The 23244-nt window shown below is 30.9% G+C and overlaps 2 protein-coding genes across 3 annotated transcripts; one reads left to right on the forward strand and one right to left on the reverse strand.

The window, feature by feature from the left end:
* Positions 1 to 410: 410 nt before the first annotated feature.
* LOC125075894 (flotillin-1) lies at positions 411 to 15265 on the forward strand. 2 transcript variants are annotated; one of them, XM_047687740.1, is made up of 11 exons: positions 411 to 589; positions 3015 to 3181; positions 3378 to 3557; positions 3639 to 3722; positions 3990 to 4208; positions 4722 to 4882; positions 6818 to 6926; positions 7306 to 7431; positions 10734 to 10904; positions 12642 to 12748; positions 12987 to 15265. In XM_047687740.1, exons 1-10 carry the CDS (start codon positions 538 to 540, stop codon positions 12705 to 12707), a joined length of 1335 nt encoding a protein of 444 aa, XP_047543696.1. In that variant the 5' UTR covers positions 411 to 537; the 3' UTR covers positions 12708 to 12748; positions 12987 to 15265. The 2 variants fall into 2 exon arrangements, with proteins under 2 accessions (XP_047543696.1, XP_047543695.1); XM_047687739.1 differs by lacking the exon at positions 12642 to 12748.
* Positions 15266 to 15503: 238 nt separating this feature from the next.
* Positions 15504 to 22751, reverse strand: LOC125075798 (sulfhydryl oxidase 1). Its single transcript, XM_047687560.1, has 2 exons — positions 20844 to 22751; positions 15504 to 15797 (listed from the first exon to the last, which is right to left on the reverse strand). The coding sequence occupies exons 1-2, from the start codon at positions 22520 to 22522 to the stop codon at positions 15782 to 15784; spliced, it is 1695 nt and encodes a 564-aa protein (XP_047543516.1). The 5' UTR covers positions 22523 to 22751; the 3' UTR covers positions 15504 to 15781.
* Positions 22752 to 23244: the final 493 nt, after the last annotated feature.

Below are 23244 nucleotides of genomic sequence, written 5' to 3' on the forward strand. Positions count from 1 at the left end.
TTTAAAATATTTAACAAGTAATCACCATCATAGACAATTAATAACCGTAAACTTTCAGAGTGACCTGAAAATCTAAACCTAAATGCCTTTGTGTAGATTTTGGACAAAATATACGCATTATAACAAATAGCCATGAAAATATGATGAAATAATAATACTTTAAAGAAAATAGAAAACCGATGTAGGACTTTGCTTTATTGCTTCATTATCGTTGACAGACTTAAATAGTTTTCGACAATAAAATATTTTAAAAATTATTATATTATGTACTGTCATTCGATAATAATAATATTTTATGCTTTATTTGTATTTAGCTTAGATACAGATTATATTAAGATTAAAAAAACCGCATTACGCCAGTGTCAAGCGTATAAAGTATAAAATTTCACAATTATCTGTGGATATTCCCCTACCAAGAAGTAAGAACCAACCATTACGGAGACGGGAGAAGCCGATTTATGTTTTTATTTTTAGTGTTTTATTAATTTAATTTATTAAGTTTCTTTGTTACTTCTTTAGCCTATTGAAAATAAAATAATGACTTGGGGCTTTGTTACGTGTGGTCCAAATGAGGCACTCGTTGTATCAGGTAAGTGCTCTCGCCCACTTGACTAATTATTAACCTACACTATATACATTTTTTTAGTAATCATATTCAAATGTTTTATACAAATGCACGAGCGATTGTTCTTAATAGCTTAGCGATTATTTAATAGCGGTTTTATTTCAGCCGCTAGTGTGACGCCAGTTAGACACTAGTATAAATTATATTTCATCAAAATCATTTTATTAATCGTAACAAACCCGTTTTTAATCAGATATACATTATTGACAATATATGGAAATAAATAGTAACAAATAACAATTGTGTAGCATTTGTTTTAAGGTTTTTTCTTAATAATAGTTTCAATCTGTTATCATAAATTGTGAGTCAATAAGATTATGTAAATAATCACTCATTATTTATCAACATTCAAAGCTTTTTATTTGTTATACATCAATATTTTAATCCTATGTATTCTAAAAAAAATTTAAAAAATAAACATTATGTAGATGGTTGATGAAATGTTGATGAAAAATTATAACTCATTTGATATACATAAACATATTCAAGAAATAAAAGATAATTTTTCCTCAAGACTTCAATGTTACTACAAAGTAATGTATTTTCCTTTTAAAAGTTCATTTACTGTATAAATAAGATTAGACATTGTTCTGAAAATGTAAATCAATCATTTTTTTATATTAATTTAGTAAATTGGTCAACAATTTTTTCACCATTCAAATATTACATAAAGGATGTCCTCCTTTCTTTCAAAAATTCATTGTATTTTTAATTACATAAGATGGGGGCTGGATCTGGATGTTGATTATGCCAGCACTATTTATTTCTGTTGTGTGTAAATAACAAATGTGCATCAAGTTCCTCTAAAGCTTACATATTTTTATTTCTATATTTGAAACTGCCGCTGCTCATGAATAATATAAAGAAACATAAACAGATTAAAAACACATGTACTATGAGTACACATGCATAACCATATTACTAAGAGCTTTGCTAATTTCTGATGAGATATGATTACAAATTTTTTTTATGACAAGTTATGGCTGCTATTATATATTACATTGTAAATTTAAGTACTCTATCATCATGTTATAATTAAAATTAAAAATCTTTTTAAAAATTTATACATATATATTGATATATATGAGCCTAATTTTATGAATCAAATCTGTTTTCATATTGGAATAACAATTAAATGGAAAGTTAATCAAATAATTTAAAAAAAATATAGAATAGAATAGTAAAATAGAATTTTATCTAATTTGAGTACCATTATTGTTGAGATATTATAAAATTATATAGTAGTTGTTATTACTAATATGAAAATATATATATAGTGCCCATTAATGACATTCAACAAATCATTGTATATTTAAACATAGAGCTGTGATGATATGACACAATGCAATGAAGCATTGCCTTGTGTCATATAATCATAGATACAGTGCTTATTAAGGAAGGTCTTATTGATATCTTTACTAAAACAAATATATTCATTATTTTATTTTTCGTTTATCTACTAATTTAATATTTGCAAGATGAATGAGATACTAACTAGCGGGCCTCCTCAGCTGTGCCAATTATTTTGCATTTTTTTTTTAAAGTATATGAGAAGAATGCCATCTACTTAATAATCTATATACAAATATATTATATTTATTACTATGATTCGCTTACAATTTATCTTAGAATAAATTTTACCCATATTGAGTTAGGATGACTAATGTAATATAATATTATTGATGATAATCTTATATTAATAATTTTGTTTCCCTAATGTCACATTCAATGATTTACTTTGTATAGTTTCTGTTATCTTGTTCAAAAAATAACAAAATGCATGAATGTGACCATTACATACTAAACTAAAAATATTGGTTCCATGATAAACTAGGAATTTCAATAATATCAGTTTATCTTTATTACCAGGTATTAATAAAATGGAATTGGATATTGAATAAAGGCAGATACAGCATACTACTTGTAAATTAGCAATATTATGGATTGTTTTCTGTGTTTAATATTGAATTAAAGTAACAACAAATACATTTCTTATAAAGTTAGGCAATGTATTTGTTTTAAAGTAATCTTGATAAGTTGTAAGCGATGATCTGTAATTTTTTTATATTTTTTGTTACTGTCTTCACTATAATAGCAAGCGAATGAGCAATCTTGATGAACATTACCATATGTTTGAAGCATGTACTGCAAAGTTGTCTATATATTTGATTTGAATTGAAAAAACAATTAGTTGATTTAATCAATATACTCAGAAATGTTAAGAAATTTTAATAATTATTTGAAATTTTAAACTGTGCACCACTGTAACACTTTAAGATATTAGATGGAAAGAATTTACAAAGCTTCATTGATATCTTTACTAAAACTAAGTGATTATTATAACTAAAGCATCATTTATTTTCCATCTTTTCTTGTTTTTATTACACAGGATGTTGCTATTCAAAACCTTTACTTGTGCCTGGTGGGCGGGCATTTGTATGGCCTGCAATACAGCGGGTTCAGAGAATATCACTTAACACTATGACCCTGCAAGTTGAATCTCCAACGGTCTACACTAGCCAGGGAGTTCCTATATCAGTCACAGGCATCGCACAGGTACTAATTACCTTTTTCAATTAATGTAATATGATGTAATTGGATCCAATTAACTTAAAAATAAATAGGTGTATTTTACATAAACGAACGAAACGAAGCATTTAGTTAATTCTTTGTATAAAATAGTAATTATAATAAAATATATATTTGTTTCAAAACGATTTTTTTATTGGTATATGTATAATATAATTTTTAGGTCAAAATCCAAGGTCAGAATGCTGAAATGTTGTTGTCCGCATGTGAACAATTCCTCGGTAAATCCGAACAAGAGATTCAGCACATTGCTCTCGTTACCTTAGAGGGACATCAGCGTGCTATCATGGGATCGATGACTGTTGAAGAAATATATAAAGACAGAAAAATTTTCTCAAAGAAGGTCATTTTTAAAATTATTAAGAAGTTTAATTTTTAATGTTAAACATGTACTTTGGACATAAATATATTTTTATCATTTAAGGTATTCGAAGTGGCTTCCAGTGATTTGATAAATATGGGGATCACAGTCGTATCTTACACCTTGAAAGATATAAGGGATGAAGAGGTATGGTTATATGAAAAAATTATCACTACAATATTCCCAACACCCAAATTAAAAAGTTTAAACTAAATATGTATCGAATGTTATATGTCACAGGCCAACCGCAAAGCGAAGCAGCAAATGTGTAGTCACAGCTGTACAGACGATTTCGAACGTCGTCATAATTGCTGGTTCGTGTATTCAAACACAAAACTTTGAACATTGACAATGTCACGAAAAAAAAAATATGTAAAGAAAAAGTATTTCTTATTATTGCAAAAATTAAAACAGGGTTATCTAAAAGCATTGGGTATGGCTCGTACGGCCGAAGTGAAGCGCGATGCTCGTATAGGAGAGGCGGAAGCACAAGCGGAAGCGAAAATTAAAGAAGCCATGGCGGAGGAGCAACGCATGGCTTCACGGTTCCTCAATGACACGGAGATAGCCAAGGCGCAGAGGGACTTCGAACTCAAGAAGGCTGCCTATGATGTCGAGGTGCAAACAAAGAAGGTAATCAGGAATGTTGTTTTCTTTGATTAAAGAAGTAGGCAGACTGGCAAATAGGCAACCAGATGATAAGTGGTGATTACCGCCAAAGAATTATTAACCATTCCTCACGTCGTCGATGCGCCAATTGGGACGTTTGATGTTTTTTCCCTTTTGTCTATAGTTGGACTAAATCTTCGTAAAATACTAAATATTTTATATTTCCATAAAAGTCACCGCACTTATCGCAGTGTGAAATATAGTAAAATACATAAATAACAAGTAAATTTTTTTAAACGTTTGCGAACTTTCCTCGGGAATGATGACCGTCCTAATCGACACTTTCAGCACCCCTGGATTGAGATCGCAATGCATATTGGTGCCGACAACTTAAACTAAACTAAGTTTGTAGCTTATCCTTAGTAGTCGCCGCTTGTGACCTTTTCATCAGTTTCCCCGTCGTCTCTTTAAATTATACATGAAAAAGTTAATGTGTCTGTCGTTCCTCTATGAAAAATGATGTATTTTTTAATTCAGGCTGAAGCTGAGATGGCGTACGAGTTACAAGCAGCTAAGACAAAGCAACGCATCAAGGAGGAACAGATGCAAATTGCAGTTGTGGAGCGCTCGCAAGAGATTAATGTCCAGAAGTGGGAGGTCCAGAGACGTGAGAAGGAATTAGAGGCGACTGTGCGCAGGTAACTAGTATTAAATGAAGTTTAGACTAATGTTCACACGCGTCTGTTTGTTATTAACTCTACTTGTTAAAATTCCTTTGTGGACAAATTATTCGATAGGTCTTGTCCATAGCTTTTTTTAAACCACCTACTTAAAATTTATAATTGCTATTTATATAAATATTATTCATGGATAGTGTAAATTTTTTTTTTGATACTATAGGATAATATTTTGTATACCCAATAGACCAACTTTATGTTTGTTTAAATCAGTATTGATACATTACGTTCTGTGAAGGAATTTAAGAAACAAATGACTACATAAACGTTCTAGAAGTTAGTTTAGGTGTGATACGCTGTATAGTAGTCGTGAGACATTTACTAGCCTATTAAGATAATCTAAACCAATTAATACTTGTCGCCGGTTTAGACGAGGAAACTGACAATTCGACACTAGCCGGCGTGCAAGAATGTCGTGCACTAAATAATATTCACTCATGAAATTCAATCTTCTATATATATGTATATATAATAGCGAAATACCACTCACTGATTAATTCCTTATAGGATGTAGACATCCGGATTTTACGAAACTCCCCCCTAAAGGGGGTAAAACGGTAAAAATTGTTTGTGTTCTATATTTTTCGCGCGGCTAAAGCCGCAGGTTCAGCTTGTGAATAATATATTCGTATACGTATCTAATAAGTATTGCTATCGTGGTTTTCTCTTTTGTTATACAAACAATTGATAATATAAAATAATTATTCCATTAAAAATAGATCAGGAAATAATAGATCTATTCACTCATTAAGGCCCACCTTGTTTGGAAATGTTGTTTACGGTTGTATTTGGTGTCTTCTTCATTCAAATGTCAAATCAAAGATGAAAGAAAGAGATAAGTATGTGTTTAACTGAACGTTTATTAGTAAGGAATTTATTGTCTGAGTAGTTGAGTTTTATAGGCCTTTCAATGGTCTATATATATATATATATATTATATATATATATATATATATATACTTCATTTTTTTTTTATTTTTAGTTACAACCATACGTAGATACGTCGGCGACTATTATTTATTTATTTATTTATTACTAGTCTATACTAATATAGAATATAATTCTACTTAGTCTAAATAGTACAACTATACTATTGTTATACAATTTTTCTCTTGTCTATCGCTATCATTGTCATTGTTATCATCCGCAACAATCTTAAGTAGATAGATACTGCGCAGCATAGTTTTCCGATCTAATCGCCACTCCCTTTACTTCTCGACGGCTTCTTGATTGCCGATGCTTCTCTAATTTACACTGCTATATTGATCTCGTTCTCTCTTATTTCGATCGACGCTAGAAAAGGGCGCATGCGCCTTGTGTCTGTGTAAAAACACCTTTCACCTAGATGCGATACTGCGAAAACTGCGTGGTAATATTGCTGTAGACCTGCGGCTTCGTTCCAGTTGCACTTTCTCGCTGCTATGACACTAGGTCTCGTGTATTGTTTGCGCATACTTTTCCCTTTGGAGAGAATCATATTTGAGATGGACGACATCTGCCTCTCTATATATTTCAGTATTTCTTCGGCAAATACTAGGGGTTCAGTCAGATCGGCGGCTGTATCTTAAGCGTATTGCAGATCACTGATTAGTAAAGCTTTTGTCGCATCTGTGATTCATGACCGATGCAACGTATCAGGCTTTCTCTGCTAATATTGTATTAATATTTACTTTCAAATTAATTCGTTTTAACGTAATTTTTACACTATTCTACTCCTTTGAGTTGTTTTTATAATATATATTTTATTTTATGTGCTTAATGCATACTGTTATATTATTATTTACGAAAATAACTTTCTTAAATATTTGTTTACGTTTTATTATCTCAGTATAACTTTTATGATACACAAATAAAATATTCAAGTAGATTTGAACAAGTTTTGTAATATATTTTTAGACCGGCCGAAGCAGAGAAATTCAGATTGGAGAAGTTGGCGGAAGCACACCGGCTTAAAACTGTTCTGGAAGCAGAAGCTGAAGCTGAGGCTGTAAAAGTTCGCGGTGAAGTTAGTAAAATGTTAACTTATCTCATGGGATATAACTTGGAGTATTAGAGTACTCTAACTACTAAGTTGAAAATATATATTAGAAATACTTCCTTAAAAACGAAAATCTAAAGACGCCATACCTATTTCTATCCGACTACTGCGAAATCACCACAAGATAACCTACTTACTTACTGAACTGCAATAGACAGGAAGTAATGTATTTGTGCTGGATTTTTGGATTGCGAGTTCAATGATTTCAATTGTGGTGCTGCCTTTGAATAAGATGTAACATAATTAAAATTTTAAATTATAAAAAAATAGAACATAAAAATAATAACAAAAAATAAAAAGTATTATAAGACAAGCGTGTAAATTTTTTTTTATTTGTTGCGTATAGGCTGAAGCGTATGCTATCAAAGCTAAGGCCGTGGCGGATGCAGAGCAGATGGCGAAGAAGGCAGACGCTTGGAAGGAGTATGGTTCAGCGGCTATGGTAGACATGATGCTTGAGACATTACCCAAGGTATTCATACGATATTACATTACATTTTTTATCTACTCGCTCACTCTATGTTGCAAATGAATAATTCTTAAATTGTGTATTCAAGTATTGATCATTTCCGTTGAAAAATTATTAAGTATTTAGGTAAAACGTTATAATATGGACTTTTGCTTATAAAAAATCTTGACAGATTGTAGCTCTCAATTTACAATGAAACGTATAAGGTTTCTAATAGTTTATAATTTTAACGTTATTACGGAGTCGAAACGATAGTTAAGAAAATTAAAGCTCATTGGTTTGACCATCGTATGATGTAACAATATAAAAATGTTAACATTTCAAGAGCCTCTACATGTATCTCATTGTTATGGCATTTTGCGGGCTCGTCCGGTGGGCATTTATTACGCACACCAGTGGCGACCACTGGTACTGGTGGTTCCGCTATAAACGGTTGTTTGAGTGACCATCTTATATTCAATTCTCTTATACTATACTAGCTAAATAGGTAATAGCCGATGTGATGTCCGATTCGTGTTGCATTAGAAACGTCATGGTATGAAAATGTGTTGAAATTTTCATGACAACTATAACGAACTGCCTCAGCGATAAACATAAAAGTACCTAAAAAAACCTCAAGGAGATATTCCAACATCCATGTATATACATGAGATTGGTTTTGTATTTATTGTTGTATATTTATATTCTTAAATTAAGAACAAAAATAACTTTATCATATATTTACTATCAAGTTGTGTCGAAAACGATATCATTCATCAAAAATATCTCGTGTTATCTCAGTAATCTAAAGCTCATGTTAAAATGTTATTTGCGATTACGTCGTGTTTGTTTCTACCGAAATTCCCAATATTTACATATAAAATCGACACATTTAATCTACATGAATAAAAATTAAAAAGGAGCGTATCCGTTTTAACGGCTGAACCTATTGGTATGTTTAATTTTATAGTAAAGGATAGTGTACGGGAAATAAGGCCACCTGATGGTAACTGGTAACCACCCTCATTGATACTAATATCAATTACGCGACTCCCATTGCGCTATCAACATATGGGATAATGGGAGCTAAGATGTTATGTCCCTTGGGCGTGTAGTTGCACGGGCTCATTCACCCATCAAACTGGAGCACAACTTATTATTTATGTTTGACGGTAGAATATCTGATGGGTTCTTAAATGAGATTGCACAAAGTTCCACTAAGTGATACAACAAAGTCAAAAGTCAAAGTCAAAAATCTTTATTCAATATAGAAGTGTTTACACTTGCTTATTGATTGTCAAAAATCTACCACCGGTTCGGAATTTAGCACCTCGGACCTGAGAAGAACCGGCGAAAGAAACTCAGCGGGATATATTTTGAATTTTTTTTTTAGCATACAATAATGGCTGTTATTCGCCCGATATATGTAAATATTTGCGTAAAATTTGATAATATTTTGTATTAAGTAAAAACGTCTGTAGACGGGACAGATAGTTCATATAAAAACCTTACGTAAACGTATCTAACATTATGTAATAAAATGTCAGTAGCCGTATCTCCGTAATATGGCTCAAGGCATCATGAGTCGAAATCATATTTCTTCATGTTTTGTATTTTACCAAAATAGAAAATTCAATTCAATTCTTAATTCAATTTAACATGTTATATTTTACTATATATCCATATTATAATAAAAAATTGTTTTCCGAGTTTCAATGTAAATCCAATCTTGGTAAATTAAATCAACTTTATAAATAAATTAATTTACATGGAACGTCATTTATCGTTATTGTTTATCGAGCTATTTTTCTACGCTGTTAAACTTATCACAATGTAAATAATTGATTAGACGCCTACCGCAGACGTTAATAGAAATATAAATAAAACCTACACGATCTAGCGTAGTTACGAGCTCTTAGTTACAACGATCTTTAATTTGTTGTTATATCGTTAAACTTCATAATCCTGGTCCCAGAGTCCTCGCTTCGGTTTCGCTTAGTAATTCTGGATAGATCTGTAATCGAATTGTAAAATTATATTTATACCAGTGTGTCCTAAGTAATCGAAATTTGTACGTTTTTTTATTACTCCCGTACCCCCCCCCCCGTTCGTTCGTTTATCCGTTACCCCCTGTTATCCGACATGTATATTATTATTGAATATTTTTTTAACAATCTTTGCTAATGTAAATAATGTATGATAGAGCAGGTTACAACTTGTGCGCGCCACCACTATTGTGGTCGACGTATTTTTGTTATGATTCTGATTGCTTAGTTTGAATTTGACTACATGTGATAGCGGAGTAAGATTAGTAGTTCAGACTAAAACATAAAGAATCTTCTCATAGGACATGTTATTTGTCGGATTGCAATGTACTCTTTTGTAAAAAATATCTTATTATAGAGGGACTTTAGATCTGACAAATTCGATAGTCCGAGACTGCCCTGCAAAACGTTTGTCGGCTTACCGGAAGTCCACTTTATATACTAACCGAATAATTAGCACAATTCCGTTATTATACTAGTGCGATTGAGGTATTTAGTCTAGCTTGATTTGTTTTGGTAATGCAATGTTGAAGAGGTGATATAGAGTAAATTAAACCGCATGATCTTTGTTGCACCGAGTAGGCAAAGTTTATTTATATTATGTCACGTATGTCCAACACGACTCGCTCGTCAAAAATAATTCATAATAATAATTTTGGAATCATTTGTTAATTGTTATATTTAAAAGGTCATTTTAGAATATACTAAAAATAAGCATTTGTAATTAATACTATAAATAAGCATTTGTAATTAATACTATAAATTATCCATGTAGACCTATAACGTCTATATAAAATTTCACTGTGATGGTTTTATTTTCACGGCAGCGTTACTTTCGTTTGAACAATATTGGTCTGGTATACAAAGGAAAGGATAATATATATTTGAAACCTTATTATTACTTTACTTAGCAGTCGGTTGGCACTTGTATAAATTTTGTACGTTATAGAACTCTACATTTTAAGTCTAGTCCAATATTCAGTCTTTTGCGGCAAACAGAACGTTTTCCATAAAAACCTGATTGCAGAAATTTTGTGACGGGATTACACCACTCACCTATCAGCTATTATCTAAATATCAATACTTTTTTTATCTGGTTCCCGTTTGAACTATGAGTGTCGAGTCATAGATATTGGCATAATTTAAGAAAAGCATGGGACATTATCATAGTTCATTTGGTTGAATTGGCGTTGAAAGTAACAGAAATAGTATTTGTTCCAGTGACAACGTTAACGGGCGATGTACTTATCGCCAAATGTAATTCACCCTAACTTGTCGTAGGTTGCCGCGGAGGTGGCGGCGCCACTGTCGCAGGCTCGCAAGGTGACGATGGTCTCGTGTGGCGGCGGCGACGTGGGAGCAGCGAAACTTACGGGAGAAGTACTCAGTATCGTACAATGTATTCCTGAACTCGTCAAGGGCGTCACCGGCGTCGACATATCTAAAATCAAGGTTAGTAACTCTCGTTGTCTAAACGTTCTATAATATCAGCTCAGAGACTGATGAATGAAATAGCGCAAATTATGATCCAATCGCTCTTTAATAAATAACATAAATAATGAATCGTATATAATGACAAACAATTCTGCATTTCAAATCTTAATAGTGGACTCACTCGATGAATATTAAAAAAAAATTATCCACTTTTTGATTTGAAGGGTTCGTTCGCCAACATATTAAAAGTCTAAACCTGTATCGAAAAGAATTACAACGATGAGATTAACTCTCGTTTACGTTACACGACGACATATATGTTCACTTTACGAAATATATATTAAACATATAAAACTATGATGTGGAGATTTCGAGAAATAAGTAAAATAAATGTTCAAATTTTTTACACGAAACATAAGTATTGTCATGGAAAATAGAAAACTAAAGCAGATTCTCCGGTCTTGGTTGTATATAATTTGAGTTTAATTTATAAGCAGTTCATTTTTGACTATACAAGTACTTTTATTTAATACTCTTCTCTAATTTCTGTAACAGTAGACGTCTTAAGACGTGATAACAATCAACAAGGTGTTGCGTTTACAGTAATGTCGCTTAAAGTGTTTACAAATACACTATACTGCAATTACAATACATGTAGGTATATATGTATATATGGATATCAATTACAATAGAACATTAAAAATATTTAAAATAATGTCAGCTATATTATTTTGATTCGAAATATTCTATAATTAATGTTCGATACATATATTTATTGTATTGCTATTTCAGATTAGTCTCTGTTCTGATGTTATGTAATGTGTCTTCGAGTGTGTCATTATCAAGTCGTAACCGCTAGTTATTAACAGGTACTAAGTAGTGTTACTAATAAACAATATAGATGTCTGTTCCTTCAAGTATGTATGTTGCATGGGTTAAGTGTTTCTTCAATCATTCATTCCGTTCATTTCGGTCGCCGCATTTATTTATGTGAATAATTATAATTGTATTTGTTTCACAGTTGTTTCCTTTCTTGATATATTGAAGTTTTAATCGGTACTCCGATAGTGAATCCTAACCTTTAGTCGTTATCCTGTAAATGATATATATTTTTAATTAACGTAAAACTTTTAAAATAATTTCCAAGATAGTGGTATCTGGAGCGGAGAGGTCGCGATAACTCTAGCCTTTAGCCTTATTATTAATCGCGAGTCTTGCTCAGTTCTAGTGAAATGATATATCGCATACGAATTAACCAATAATAGTTTCAAATATTTACATAAAATCTCTTATCTATGACCTCGAATATAACAACACGAAATAAATGAAAAGGTGTTTGTTTGTTAACGGCTACTTAACATTTTCCACTTCAGCAATGGTATTATTAAAAAAATATTTCACTGTAGGTACATAAAATAAATTCCCCTTAAATTTGAGTTATCACATTATTTTGTTTATTTTTGAGATAAAGCTAGGTTCAGACTTATAAGCAAAGGCTAAGAGAGTTATGTAATTAAAAAGTTGATTATATCGTCGAAGACATTAATTTCACTCGCGCACCGCGCTCGGATCCGATAACGATATCACGATTTGATAAAATTGCTTTTAATGTTGCATTTACGTACATGCTTTAAACTAACGGCTGTCGAATTTAAATAATAAATAGCACTTATTATTTTTAACACATTTCATGTAAAACTGTTCATAATCCATTTGCTACTAACGCTTGTTTTAACCGGTGCATGGTGTACGTAGACGGTGGAAGCATCTATGATCCCCACGCCCACAGCCCGCGGGGACTCGGCGAGGAAGTTACGATAACTGATCAAGACATGAGATTAGGCAACAGCAATGTCCACGAGGCAAGTATATGAGTACACGTTGAGGCGAACTGCTACACTCGCTGTCATATTGTTTGGGTGAATGTGTCACTTCATGTCTGCACACACGCACACACACACATCCTTGTATTTATGTGTAGATAATGTTTAGTTCTAGGCAAAGAAGCTATTGGTACTGTTTGATTATAAATGTATTTTTTTTAAATAAAAATGTGTGTTGAGTAATTCACATTCATGACATCTCGATATTTCTTCGCAGGGTCTTCGCGCCGTTTAAAGCCGCAATCTACGTAGAGGTAAACAGTGTTTCCTAGCCTGACGTTACAACACATTTTCTGTCCGGATATATCTGCCAAATAATATTTATATTATAACATTAGTACGTTTTCACGTGTAACTGTTATTGTGCACTCGTCTCGTATAGGAGACCGTGTCACAGTACAAGTAACAATGAACAGATCGACGTGTAATCCTGCCTCATTTTCGAATGTTGACAAACGATAATCGAAGTCGGCGTAGAACTATTCGTGCGACGAACAGACAAACAGGAACATTGATCTGATAGAAGACAAATTAACGCTTTATTCAAGTAGCTACAAAATGACTGTTATACTTATAAAATTTATACATATATTTTTTTATTTAGCTAAACGTTTGTTAGGATATATTATAATATTTAGTGTTCACGATGAAACCGTTTAGAAATTCTAAATATTAAAGCAATTTACCCATTCGTAGATGTAATTGATGTCTTTTCTGAAGATATTGTTTAGCGTATATTAGTGGATATTTAGAGTTGCGCGTGTTATTAATATATTGGCGTTCTTATCTACACGATTACGTACATTCTTATATTTATTCGATTAGTCAATTGAGTGATGTATTTTTGTATATTAATAAAATGTAATAGTTTCAGTATTAATATTTTTAATAAGCTAAACCATTTTAAAACATATTTTTAATAACATTTCATCGATACTATCATTCTAATTGATATATTTTTTTCTCGTAGATCATTAAAAGTAAATTTAATGTTTCAAGTATTAAAGTTTTCACTCAGATGCACAGCACAAAATGCACAGTTGCCCGAAACGTAAAAAGTCGATTCGAAATTGTTTAAAAAAATAAAACGATATTATTAAATTATTTCGTTTGAAACAAATTTGACTAAGTTCGTTTTCAAGATTTGTCTTATCGTTAGTGCTATGATAAACCGTATTTTGATATTTCCATCTAAGGCTGAAGGCCTCTCGCAAATATTAGGTATTTTATAATATTATAATGAAAATCTTGTTAAGAGTGTGATGTTAAGAGTACAAAGATCTGAAGCAAAAATATTCCTCGATGTCGATAGTAATAAACTAAGAGTATTTATAATGCGTTTGGGTATTCTACTTAAATGTTCTTTTAACTGTAAGTCAATACGAAGAAAGATCGAAATATAATTTATAAGATGAATACGACATAAAGATCCCATTAAATGTATAAGTACTATGTTTGTGAAAGCGTAGTATGGGAGGAAGTACCGGTGTACTGGTTCGGGGGGTGATATCTAATCTATATCGTCACTATAAAGGCCTTTTAATTGTTACTTGAATGAATTGCGGTTGAATTAATTTTTTAGTTCGTATTCGAGATATTTCCAGCGGGATTGTCGATTTGGAGTGAAATCTTGCACGGCGCGGGCATTTATACACTACTCAAATACGTCACGCAATCTAATGTTGACGTACCTACAAGACTCTGATAACATTATTTACCTCAAGAAATTTGTTGGCTTCCGTGCCATAATTATGCGAAGCAATAATCGTATTTTAATATTAAGCACCTTTTTTGTTGTTTAATTATATTTTAAGATAAGAGATAATATATTATTGTAAAATAAAATAACAATTTATTTTGATTATATTTTTGGGTGCTGTGTATTCCTTTATAATATTAATCTCTTTAGCACAAATATATTCGTTTTAGTACAACTTTTAGCTAAGATTTTTTTTAATGCTGTTCTATTTAACACGTAGGTTTAAGTGATTATTTTTCACTGCCTCTTTACATAAAAAAAAAACAAGAATTTTTCTTATTTATATTGTATGATGTATTAATATTAACCATTAGACAAGTTAGCGATACCAAATCTAAATTTATTTTAACTTGTATTGAATAACAATCATTTCTGTATTTATAATTTATAGTCAAATGATGATAAATTGTAATTAGTAAATTAACTTCTTAATTTATTCATTGCGTAAATGCCACTAAGCTTTTGCATAAACTCTACATTCTGTTAGTCTATTGCCCGCTAACGACGTCTACATTGCAGAGTATTGCGTAGCTGCGTACGCGGTGAAAAATAATACTGTTATTAGTACATTTTTTTTTAGTGTGAAGATTTAATCAATTTTGTGGTTTTACCAAAAACGAATAGTCGTGAAGTAACCTGCTTGATGTGCACTAAGAGTGGCATCAAGTTAAAATTGTGTGCGAATCCCATTTTTATTCATATAAGTGTATTGACGTGGTTTTTATTCATATTTATTCAGTAAAATTTTGAACTTAAACGCTGTTTTATTGTTAACATCCCCTTTTAATTTAAGTCTCAACAGATTCGTATCGAAAATATTTACGTATATTATTCGGCTTAGGGAACTATATTATGGCCTGCATGTTAATAAATATTATTTTAATAAAACCGATTAAAATATTCATATAAATCAAATAAGTGTGCTATTTTAGTAAATAATGTAAATTTTTTGAGTAGTTGAAATAAAATAACACGTAGTCGATACAATTTTATTGATTTATGAGCAATAGTATTATTAATATTATGAAATAAGACGAGAAGCAATCCGTATAACCAGCATACATAGTTACAATGATTTAATGACATATAATAATAAAATTACAATCTACATAAATGATAATCTACGTAATTGTACATATTATGAAAGAGATTCAATGTTTGAAATAATTAGGAATGTATGAGAAACATTACATATTACGGCTTCTGCTAAAGTTACTAGAAGGGCTTGTTCAGCGTCTAAGCAGTTAAAATAGTCAAGTGGACATGTACCTGGAAATTAAAACAAATATATTATAAGAACATTCATAAATCATTCAATTAGTTATCGTATAATTATCCGTAGCTAATTTGTACTTCGAATGAAGTGTAAATACAAATTTGCCGACTTTTATTTCTTAATTTACAACTCATTGTTTGCTTTCGTATAAAAAGCGAATTGAATTAAAGAAATAATAATTTGAATGCATAATGGTATAAATTTGTAAAAACTGCCCTCGAAAATGAAAGCGAAGATACAGAAGCTTAAAGTGAGAAAGCGTGAGATAACATAAATGAATATTTGCGGTGATGCTACACATATGCCATATGGTGAGGCAGACATACATTTGTAAAAATAATAATTGTCTTTAAAACGTGTACATGAAAAGCATTATAATTAAATTTATATGTGTACTAATTTTCAATGATTTATATCACGATATATGCTCGATCTCACAATAATGCATCGCCCGTCACCGAATCAAGCTTAAAGACTGTTGTAACTGACCTTAGCCTAGTTTAAAAGTTGCATTTCTCTCCAGAGGCGGTGAATCAAACTGCTTAAATACAAGATAAATTCATTAGATTAATTTAACTTAATAAAATTTAACATTTAAAATTACTAACAAATTACTCCTTAAAATTATTACCGATTTCGTTTGTACATTATGGTAACATTACGGTAATCGTGATTTAAATATTAAAATTCTATATATTACAATAACATTTATTTTTATAACTAATATTTATCGCGTATAAAGTTGTGATATGCGTTTTCATTATTTTACTCGTATAAATAGCTTAATTTGTAATAGAGATATAGTGCATACATTTTAGTTACAATAATTGTTAAAAAAGTACAAAAATGACACTAATTTTATTTGACTAATTATTATAAATATTTAACACTTAGCCTAGACATCATTTTTCAGAATCAGAACGACTGCTAGAAAGCAGATAGGCACTTGCTGTAAAAATAAAAATGTCCTTTAAATTTGGCATAAACGTTTTAATTCAGTATAATTATTTCGAATTTCGACATAAGCGTAAACGTTAAAATATTGCAACTCCTGTACTAGAAAATTTATAAAAAAAAATACCTTATTGATAATTATGATTTCAATCACGTTACTCTATTAGGAAAAATACAAGTTGGTTGTTAATAATTACTGTAGGAGATATTGGTATCGTAATATTTACTTGACCTTAACCCATTCATTTGGACTCGGCGCAGTGTTTTAAATAATAATAATTGGGAAGACTTTTCGGACGGTTGTCAGCCTGACCTGTGGGTTGTTTTCCTGCCACTACGAGCTCATATTACTCAGTCCTAAACGCTTGTGTTATTACTTATTATCCATCCGCAATTATAGTCCCAACCACCAGATAGCGAGAAACAAGTAAATATTTATATTTTTAATATAATTCATATATTTGGGTGGATTTATCCTTTAAAAGCTAGCTACTACTAACCTTTATATAGTTACTTGTTTAGTGCATACTATTTTCAATCAAGCGGTACGGAATTGACAATTTTAATTTATTAATCAATTAACCCATATTAATCGGATTACGTTTAATTTTCTTCATAGCTAAATTAGTAAACATAAACTACAGCGATTTTAATGTGCTATTGTTATCGTTATTAAAAAATAAATGTATATTTTTTTATTAATGAAAACTGTGCAATGGTTTTCTACGGTGTATTGAAACCATCAATAAAATTAAATCTTTATATTTATCCGGAAACTAATTCAATCTTTTGTAATGAAACAGTTTTATTAAACACCGTCTATTACGTTCCGTTTAATAAATAATAACCTACCTGCAGGTTATAATTATTTAATCAAACAATAATGCATAATTATCTTTTCGGCATTGCAAAGAGGTATTGAAAATACGATAACACTCTGATTAACTTCCTGTGTAATTTACATAATATACTTAAATTATTTCATGTTTCGCAGTAAATATTTAATTGATATTTAATAAATATTATCAAAAATATAGAATTCACCGCGATCTATCGATATCGACGTTTATTAAACAAAGAGTAAGTAGGATATTATACATAGCAAATTCAACTATCGTATTAAGATCGATCTGTTGTCGTCCAAGTCTGATGAAACTATGTATTACCATGCCAACAAAAAATGTTTGGGTTAGCTCTTTTATTAAAGAAGGTTTGTACTAAATAGTTTAGTTGGGTGGCCAAGACCGAACGCCCGACAGATGGTTATTGAAAGAATTCATAATTAAACAAACAAAATAAATATTTAAGTAAAAAAATAAATGAAAAAATGATTTCGTTAAAAAAATAAAGATATTTTTCTTATTATTATGTAATATATAGCATTAAATATATACGCGCCATGCACGCACAAGGGATTAGAGTGTGGCGGAAAGCGGACCAGACGACTTAAGAGAGCGTCATACCGAATGTCGTCACGGCATACGAGTCGTTCTTAAACTCGAGGTACGCTAATAGATGTTTCACATCAAAATTTCAAGCCACTAAGGAGCAAAGCAGTAACCATCAAAGATATTGAATACTCAGTTGTTTAGCGAAGTAGTGACTACAATTATCTGCAGTTGCAAGTGAAGTTCGCCAGTGGGGTTTTTTACGGTTATTACGGTTAGAATATAGCAACTGCGCTATCAAATATTTGTGGCCGATATTAGAAAAAATATAAGTCAGTGTTATGGACCTATACAGTAGCATGATACTCCATAATACAGATTTATCGACTTCAACATTTATTAATCTGCAACAAATATTTTATAGCAAGTTGCTATGTTCTAACCGTAACAGCCCCCACACTGGACTCGGATGTATAGTGACCACGCACTGCTCACGAGTAGTGACGACCCACTATTAGGATTACGAACTGTCGGAACGGCATGGCGTGGAACTTACTAACATTACCAAAGTACTTGCAATTATAGAGTATCATATAGAACAAGACAGTTTGTACTACCAATTAAAAAAACTAAAATATGGAAGCACAAAAAGTATGAAGATTTCTCGTCATGCTGGTGATATATTACAAGAGAAATTTCGCTTGAGATCGAAGACAGAAATAAATGCGTTATATATTTCATAGAATGCAGTTGTTTATGTACTCATCGTGTGTATAAAACGCATTTCTAATCTGAATTGAACGCGCGGTTCGGCTAGTATAATTATGTTATTTCTTAATTATGAATTTTGACAAAAAATATATCCTTCCTACTTGTAATGTGTAGGAAACCAAGAAACCTACTTTTATTTAATATACAAAACTTTATACCTTTTTAATATACGCGTGTGCACTTAAACAAACTAAAATTAAAATTTTTTCATAACACGAAGTTTATAACGATAATAATGTATAAGATTATTGGTGTATTTATATTTTGATTCGATATCAACCAAAACAAGACACGGCAAATCTACAAACATAGGAATCGTATATCGACGTTATTATTTTATTGCCTTGTAAACTTTTATTCAACGTAATTAAAAGAACATATTTTTATGTTATGCAGAAACAATTTGTGAAGACGATTGTTTTTTGAAAAGGAATGTTTTCAATTTAATTTGAATGAACGTAGTCCTTAAAATATCAAAAAATTGCTGTGACGAAACGTACGACAAACGAATGACGATTTTTTTCTGTAAACCTTTTCTATGTAAACTTTCGATTGGAATAGGCTATAGATCATACGTTATCATTTAAAATAGGTTTTGTTTATTGTACTACTTACTTAGTTATTGTTTAACACAATAACAAAAAAATCTTCATTGCTTATGAAGTAAGGTAACATTAAGCTTGATGTGACATGCATAATAAAGCCTCAATCTCTATCTACGTGCAAAATTTCATGCAGTTTGCGTTAAAAAATCCGAAAAGTGACATGAATTTTAAGTGTCTGCCAATCTTTGATATCAACTTATTTGACATGGCTGATGATTATTACTTTAATTAATAAAAAAATTCAATTTTACAAAATACAAAGCGACTAAAAGAATATGTCATGCAGAAAATACACCTTTGACACTACTGAAAATGGATGTTACAACCAAAAGCATGGCTAATTGTTTCAGGAATATAATAAAGCTAATATTTATTCTGATAGAAGGGTTTAACTTTAACAGGATTGAGCAGACTCAGTCAGAGCTACATATATTCAGTATCAATGATATCTATTTAATGGTTAGCAATTTTTCCTTGGTTAGTAAGTTTAGTTTCAATGTCAAAGACAATAAATAAATTATTTTTTATAGATGAAATTCTTAAAGGACAACAGAAAAACATTATAAATATGCAAAATTTAAATTAATGAACTAGTTTAATTGATGGATGGATGGATTGGAAGATTGTAATCGGAATGATATATCCATATATGCTGACTATAACAAAAATTCTTGACCTGTTTCCAATAATTATCTATGAAATTTTTGTAGAATATAGTAGTAAAAGTGAAGTGAAAATTCTCCAATATAAAAATTCATACAAAAATAATTGAGCGACACCCGTAGGTCGCAATTTAAGTGTAATGAGTTTTGAGTTTTTTTTTATATACATCTAATATTTGTAAAAAACTTACTATTTCTATAAGTTTATTATAAAAATACAGTTGGATAGGCACTTTCTAAGGTATAACTAAGTGTCAAGAATGAAAAAAAAGTTAACCAATAGAATAGGCACAACAACAAATGCAATATCTATGTGCCATTGTCATAACCTGATCTCAATTGTAATACTGATCATAATTTTATAGTTAAGTAAAAATTATTTAAAAAAAATCTATTTGTGTTAAAATATATATCAGTAATTGCAAGGTTAGATCTTAAGAATATGACAATATTTTCCCAAAGAAGTGACAGAGAAGGATTCATGGCTATTTTTGTAGCCAAGTGTTTGTAATTTGAATAGTGATGATAATAAAATGTTTTAAATATCCTGTTATTATTAAACTTTACCCCATGCATGTTTATATCTGCGCTTTCTAAAGAAATGTCTAGGAAAAAAATATTTTATAACTAAAACAAGCATAATAAAACAAAATATGTACAAGAGGCTTATCAATCCAATGTCTAGGTTGGAGATTGAGCTTGGAGCAGCTGCTGTTCGGGCATCTTGAATTTTTATTGTACTATAAACTCTCTGAAGATATTCATAAACTGCAGGTAAGTGCCAAGCACCTCGTGGAAGTCTACATTCTGGACACTGCGTAACACTGGGAAATTGAATTTTTGGATGTTCTGGATCCTCAGTCACGTCACCAGCTAATCTTAAGTTCACTTCGTTATGAGAAATCCACAACCAAAGTATTGCTTTATCATTTTCCTTTACATCAAAAATTCTATTCCTTGCTGCCATTGCCTGGAAATGCTGTGAGCAATCAGTACAACCAAAAAAGTTTTTCACATAGGCATGCATGGCTTTCAATACTCGTGGGGCTTCATTGCCAGGTTTTTGTGCTGCATTTATGGTTAGTGTATGAAACATGGTCCAGAGACCGCATGTATAACCTCTGTATTGCGGTTGACTGCCCTTGCACCTTATATAATCAAGATTCGATATAAAGACAGGAGCATGGACTGTTTCAAGTTGTTTTACTAACTCATACACCTCACTTCCAGTCCATTGGTTTCTACTGCTGAGGTTTTTATGTAAATCTGTAACAAATTCTTTAAGCTTTCCTCTAAATGGAAAAGCTAAAATTATAACATCTAGATACTGCAATAATGCTTCAAGGGCTTCACCACTTAAAATCTTATGCCTTGGTATTTCAGTATGTAAGCTAGTTTTTAATGTCTTTTCCAAATCATTGTAGTAGACAACATCGGAATCTAAAGATTGAGACTTTTCATGATTTGAATTAATAAGACTTTCTTCACTTGAAATTTTCCTCAAGGGCAATGCATAGTTTTTAGACTTTAAAAATATATTTATAGCTTTTTGTAAGTTCTGTTTTGTTGGATTTTTTGGTGTTAAAAGTGTAGATTCTAAGTTAGATGAAACAGCAACAAGTCCAGGAAAATGTGATACACCAGCTACATCGGCCAGTTCACTAGTGTCATATACTCTCTTCAATGTAACATGTTCATAATCATTTATATCAAGTGCCAATTCAGATCCAATGGTAGAATTATCATTCTCAAATACCAAAAAAGTGTAAAGGACATTTTTTGGAAATGGTTTTAGAGCTGAATTAAAGTCACTGTATGCTGCTATTTTAAGTGAAGGGGCAAATACTAAGCGCCCAAGAGATTGTTCACTTTGTATTTTATTAATTAATTGAGTCTTTAATTTATCAGCACTGTCTGTAGACTGTAATTTATCACCAACATTAGCATTGCTTTTAATATAGTTTTCATGTAAATATCGTAGGGAAGGATAAGCCATAACTTCAAATTGGCGGCATATTTCATTATTTTCTTCAACAGAACAATCCAGAACTGCAAGTTTTATTATGTTTTTCCATGATTCCAATTCAGAAGCTAGGCTTTTAAATTTTGGCGCAAATGCTCTACAGTGACCGCAATAACTGTTATAAAATTGGACTACATACGCATTGTTTTGCCCATATATTTTTTTATCGAAATTTTTGTTAGTCAGTATAACGACTTGATCTGATTTACTATACAATCCTTGTTTATCAATATCATCGTTATCAGGCACGACTGCAGCATATGTCAAAATAGCGGAAATATACAAAGTTAACACAAATAAATGCCAGCAATTCATTTTTTTCCGAATTTAAAACTTAACAGAACTCAATAACAGTTAAAACATGTCCATAAAAACACTTAATTTACTTTTGACTTAAATATTAACACAATTGTTTCACTTAATTATCCATGCAATAGACGCATCTTAGTTCGATTTTGAATACTGCTTAATGAATAATGAAAACACGTACATAAAAAAGTCTTAAGTTAATATAAAAAATTGTGCTGTCAACTACAGGTACAGACTGTCAACTTTCCATATTGATACTATTAATGTGTACTGACAGTTTTTTTTTTTGTACTTATAGTAGAAGCGCTAAAGTATAATATTATAGAAAAATAGGTAAAAAACCTATTATTTTTTTTATTTTAAATTGCTGACTGCATTAAATCGAAATATTTTATTAAGATATTTCATTTGTTTTAAAAAATATTATTAAAAATTGATAATTCAAAAATTTACGTCACACATTTGGCAAGCCATGGGGTTTGCCGGGTGAGTCTGGACTTGCCGATCTAACCTATGCTCCATATAATATGTACATTTTTCTAAGAAACCAACAATTTCGAAATTGTCGATATAATAGTTTCGGGATCATCCCTATTTGACGTTTAGTTTCTGCAAAAGATTTAATCTACAATAATTCCTTTTAAAAAAAGCCCTTAAATTAACTCTTTTTTTTTTAGCAAAAAAGGATAAATATATAATCAAAACTATTTTTAATGTTTTCTTAAAAG

The sequence above is a fragment of the Vanessa atalanta genome, chromosome Z (genome assembly GCF_905147765.1).
Source record: "Vanessa atalanta chromosome Z, ilVanAtal1.2, whole genome shotgun sequence".
Taxonomy (NCBI): Eukaryota; Metazoa; Arthropoda; class Insecta; order Lepidoptera; family Nymphalidae; genus Vanessa; species Vanessa atalanta.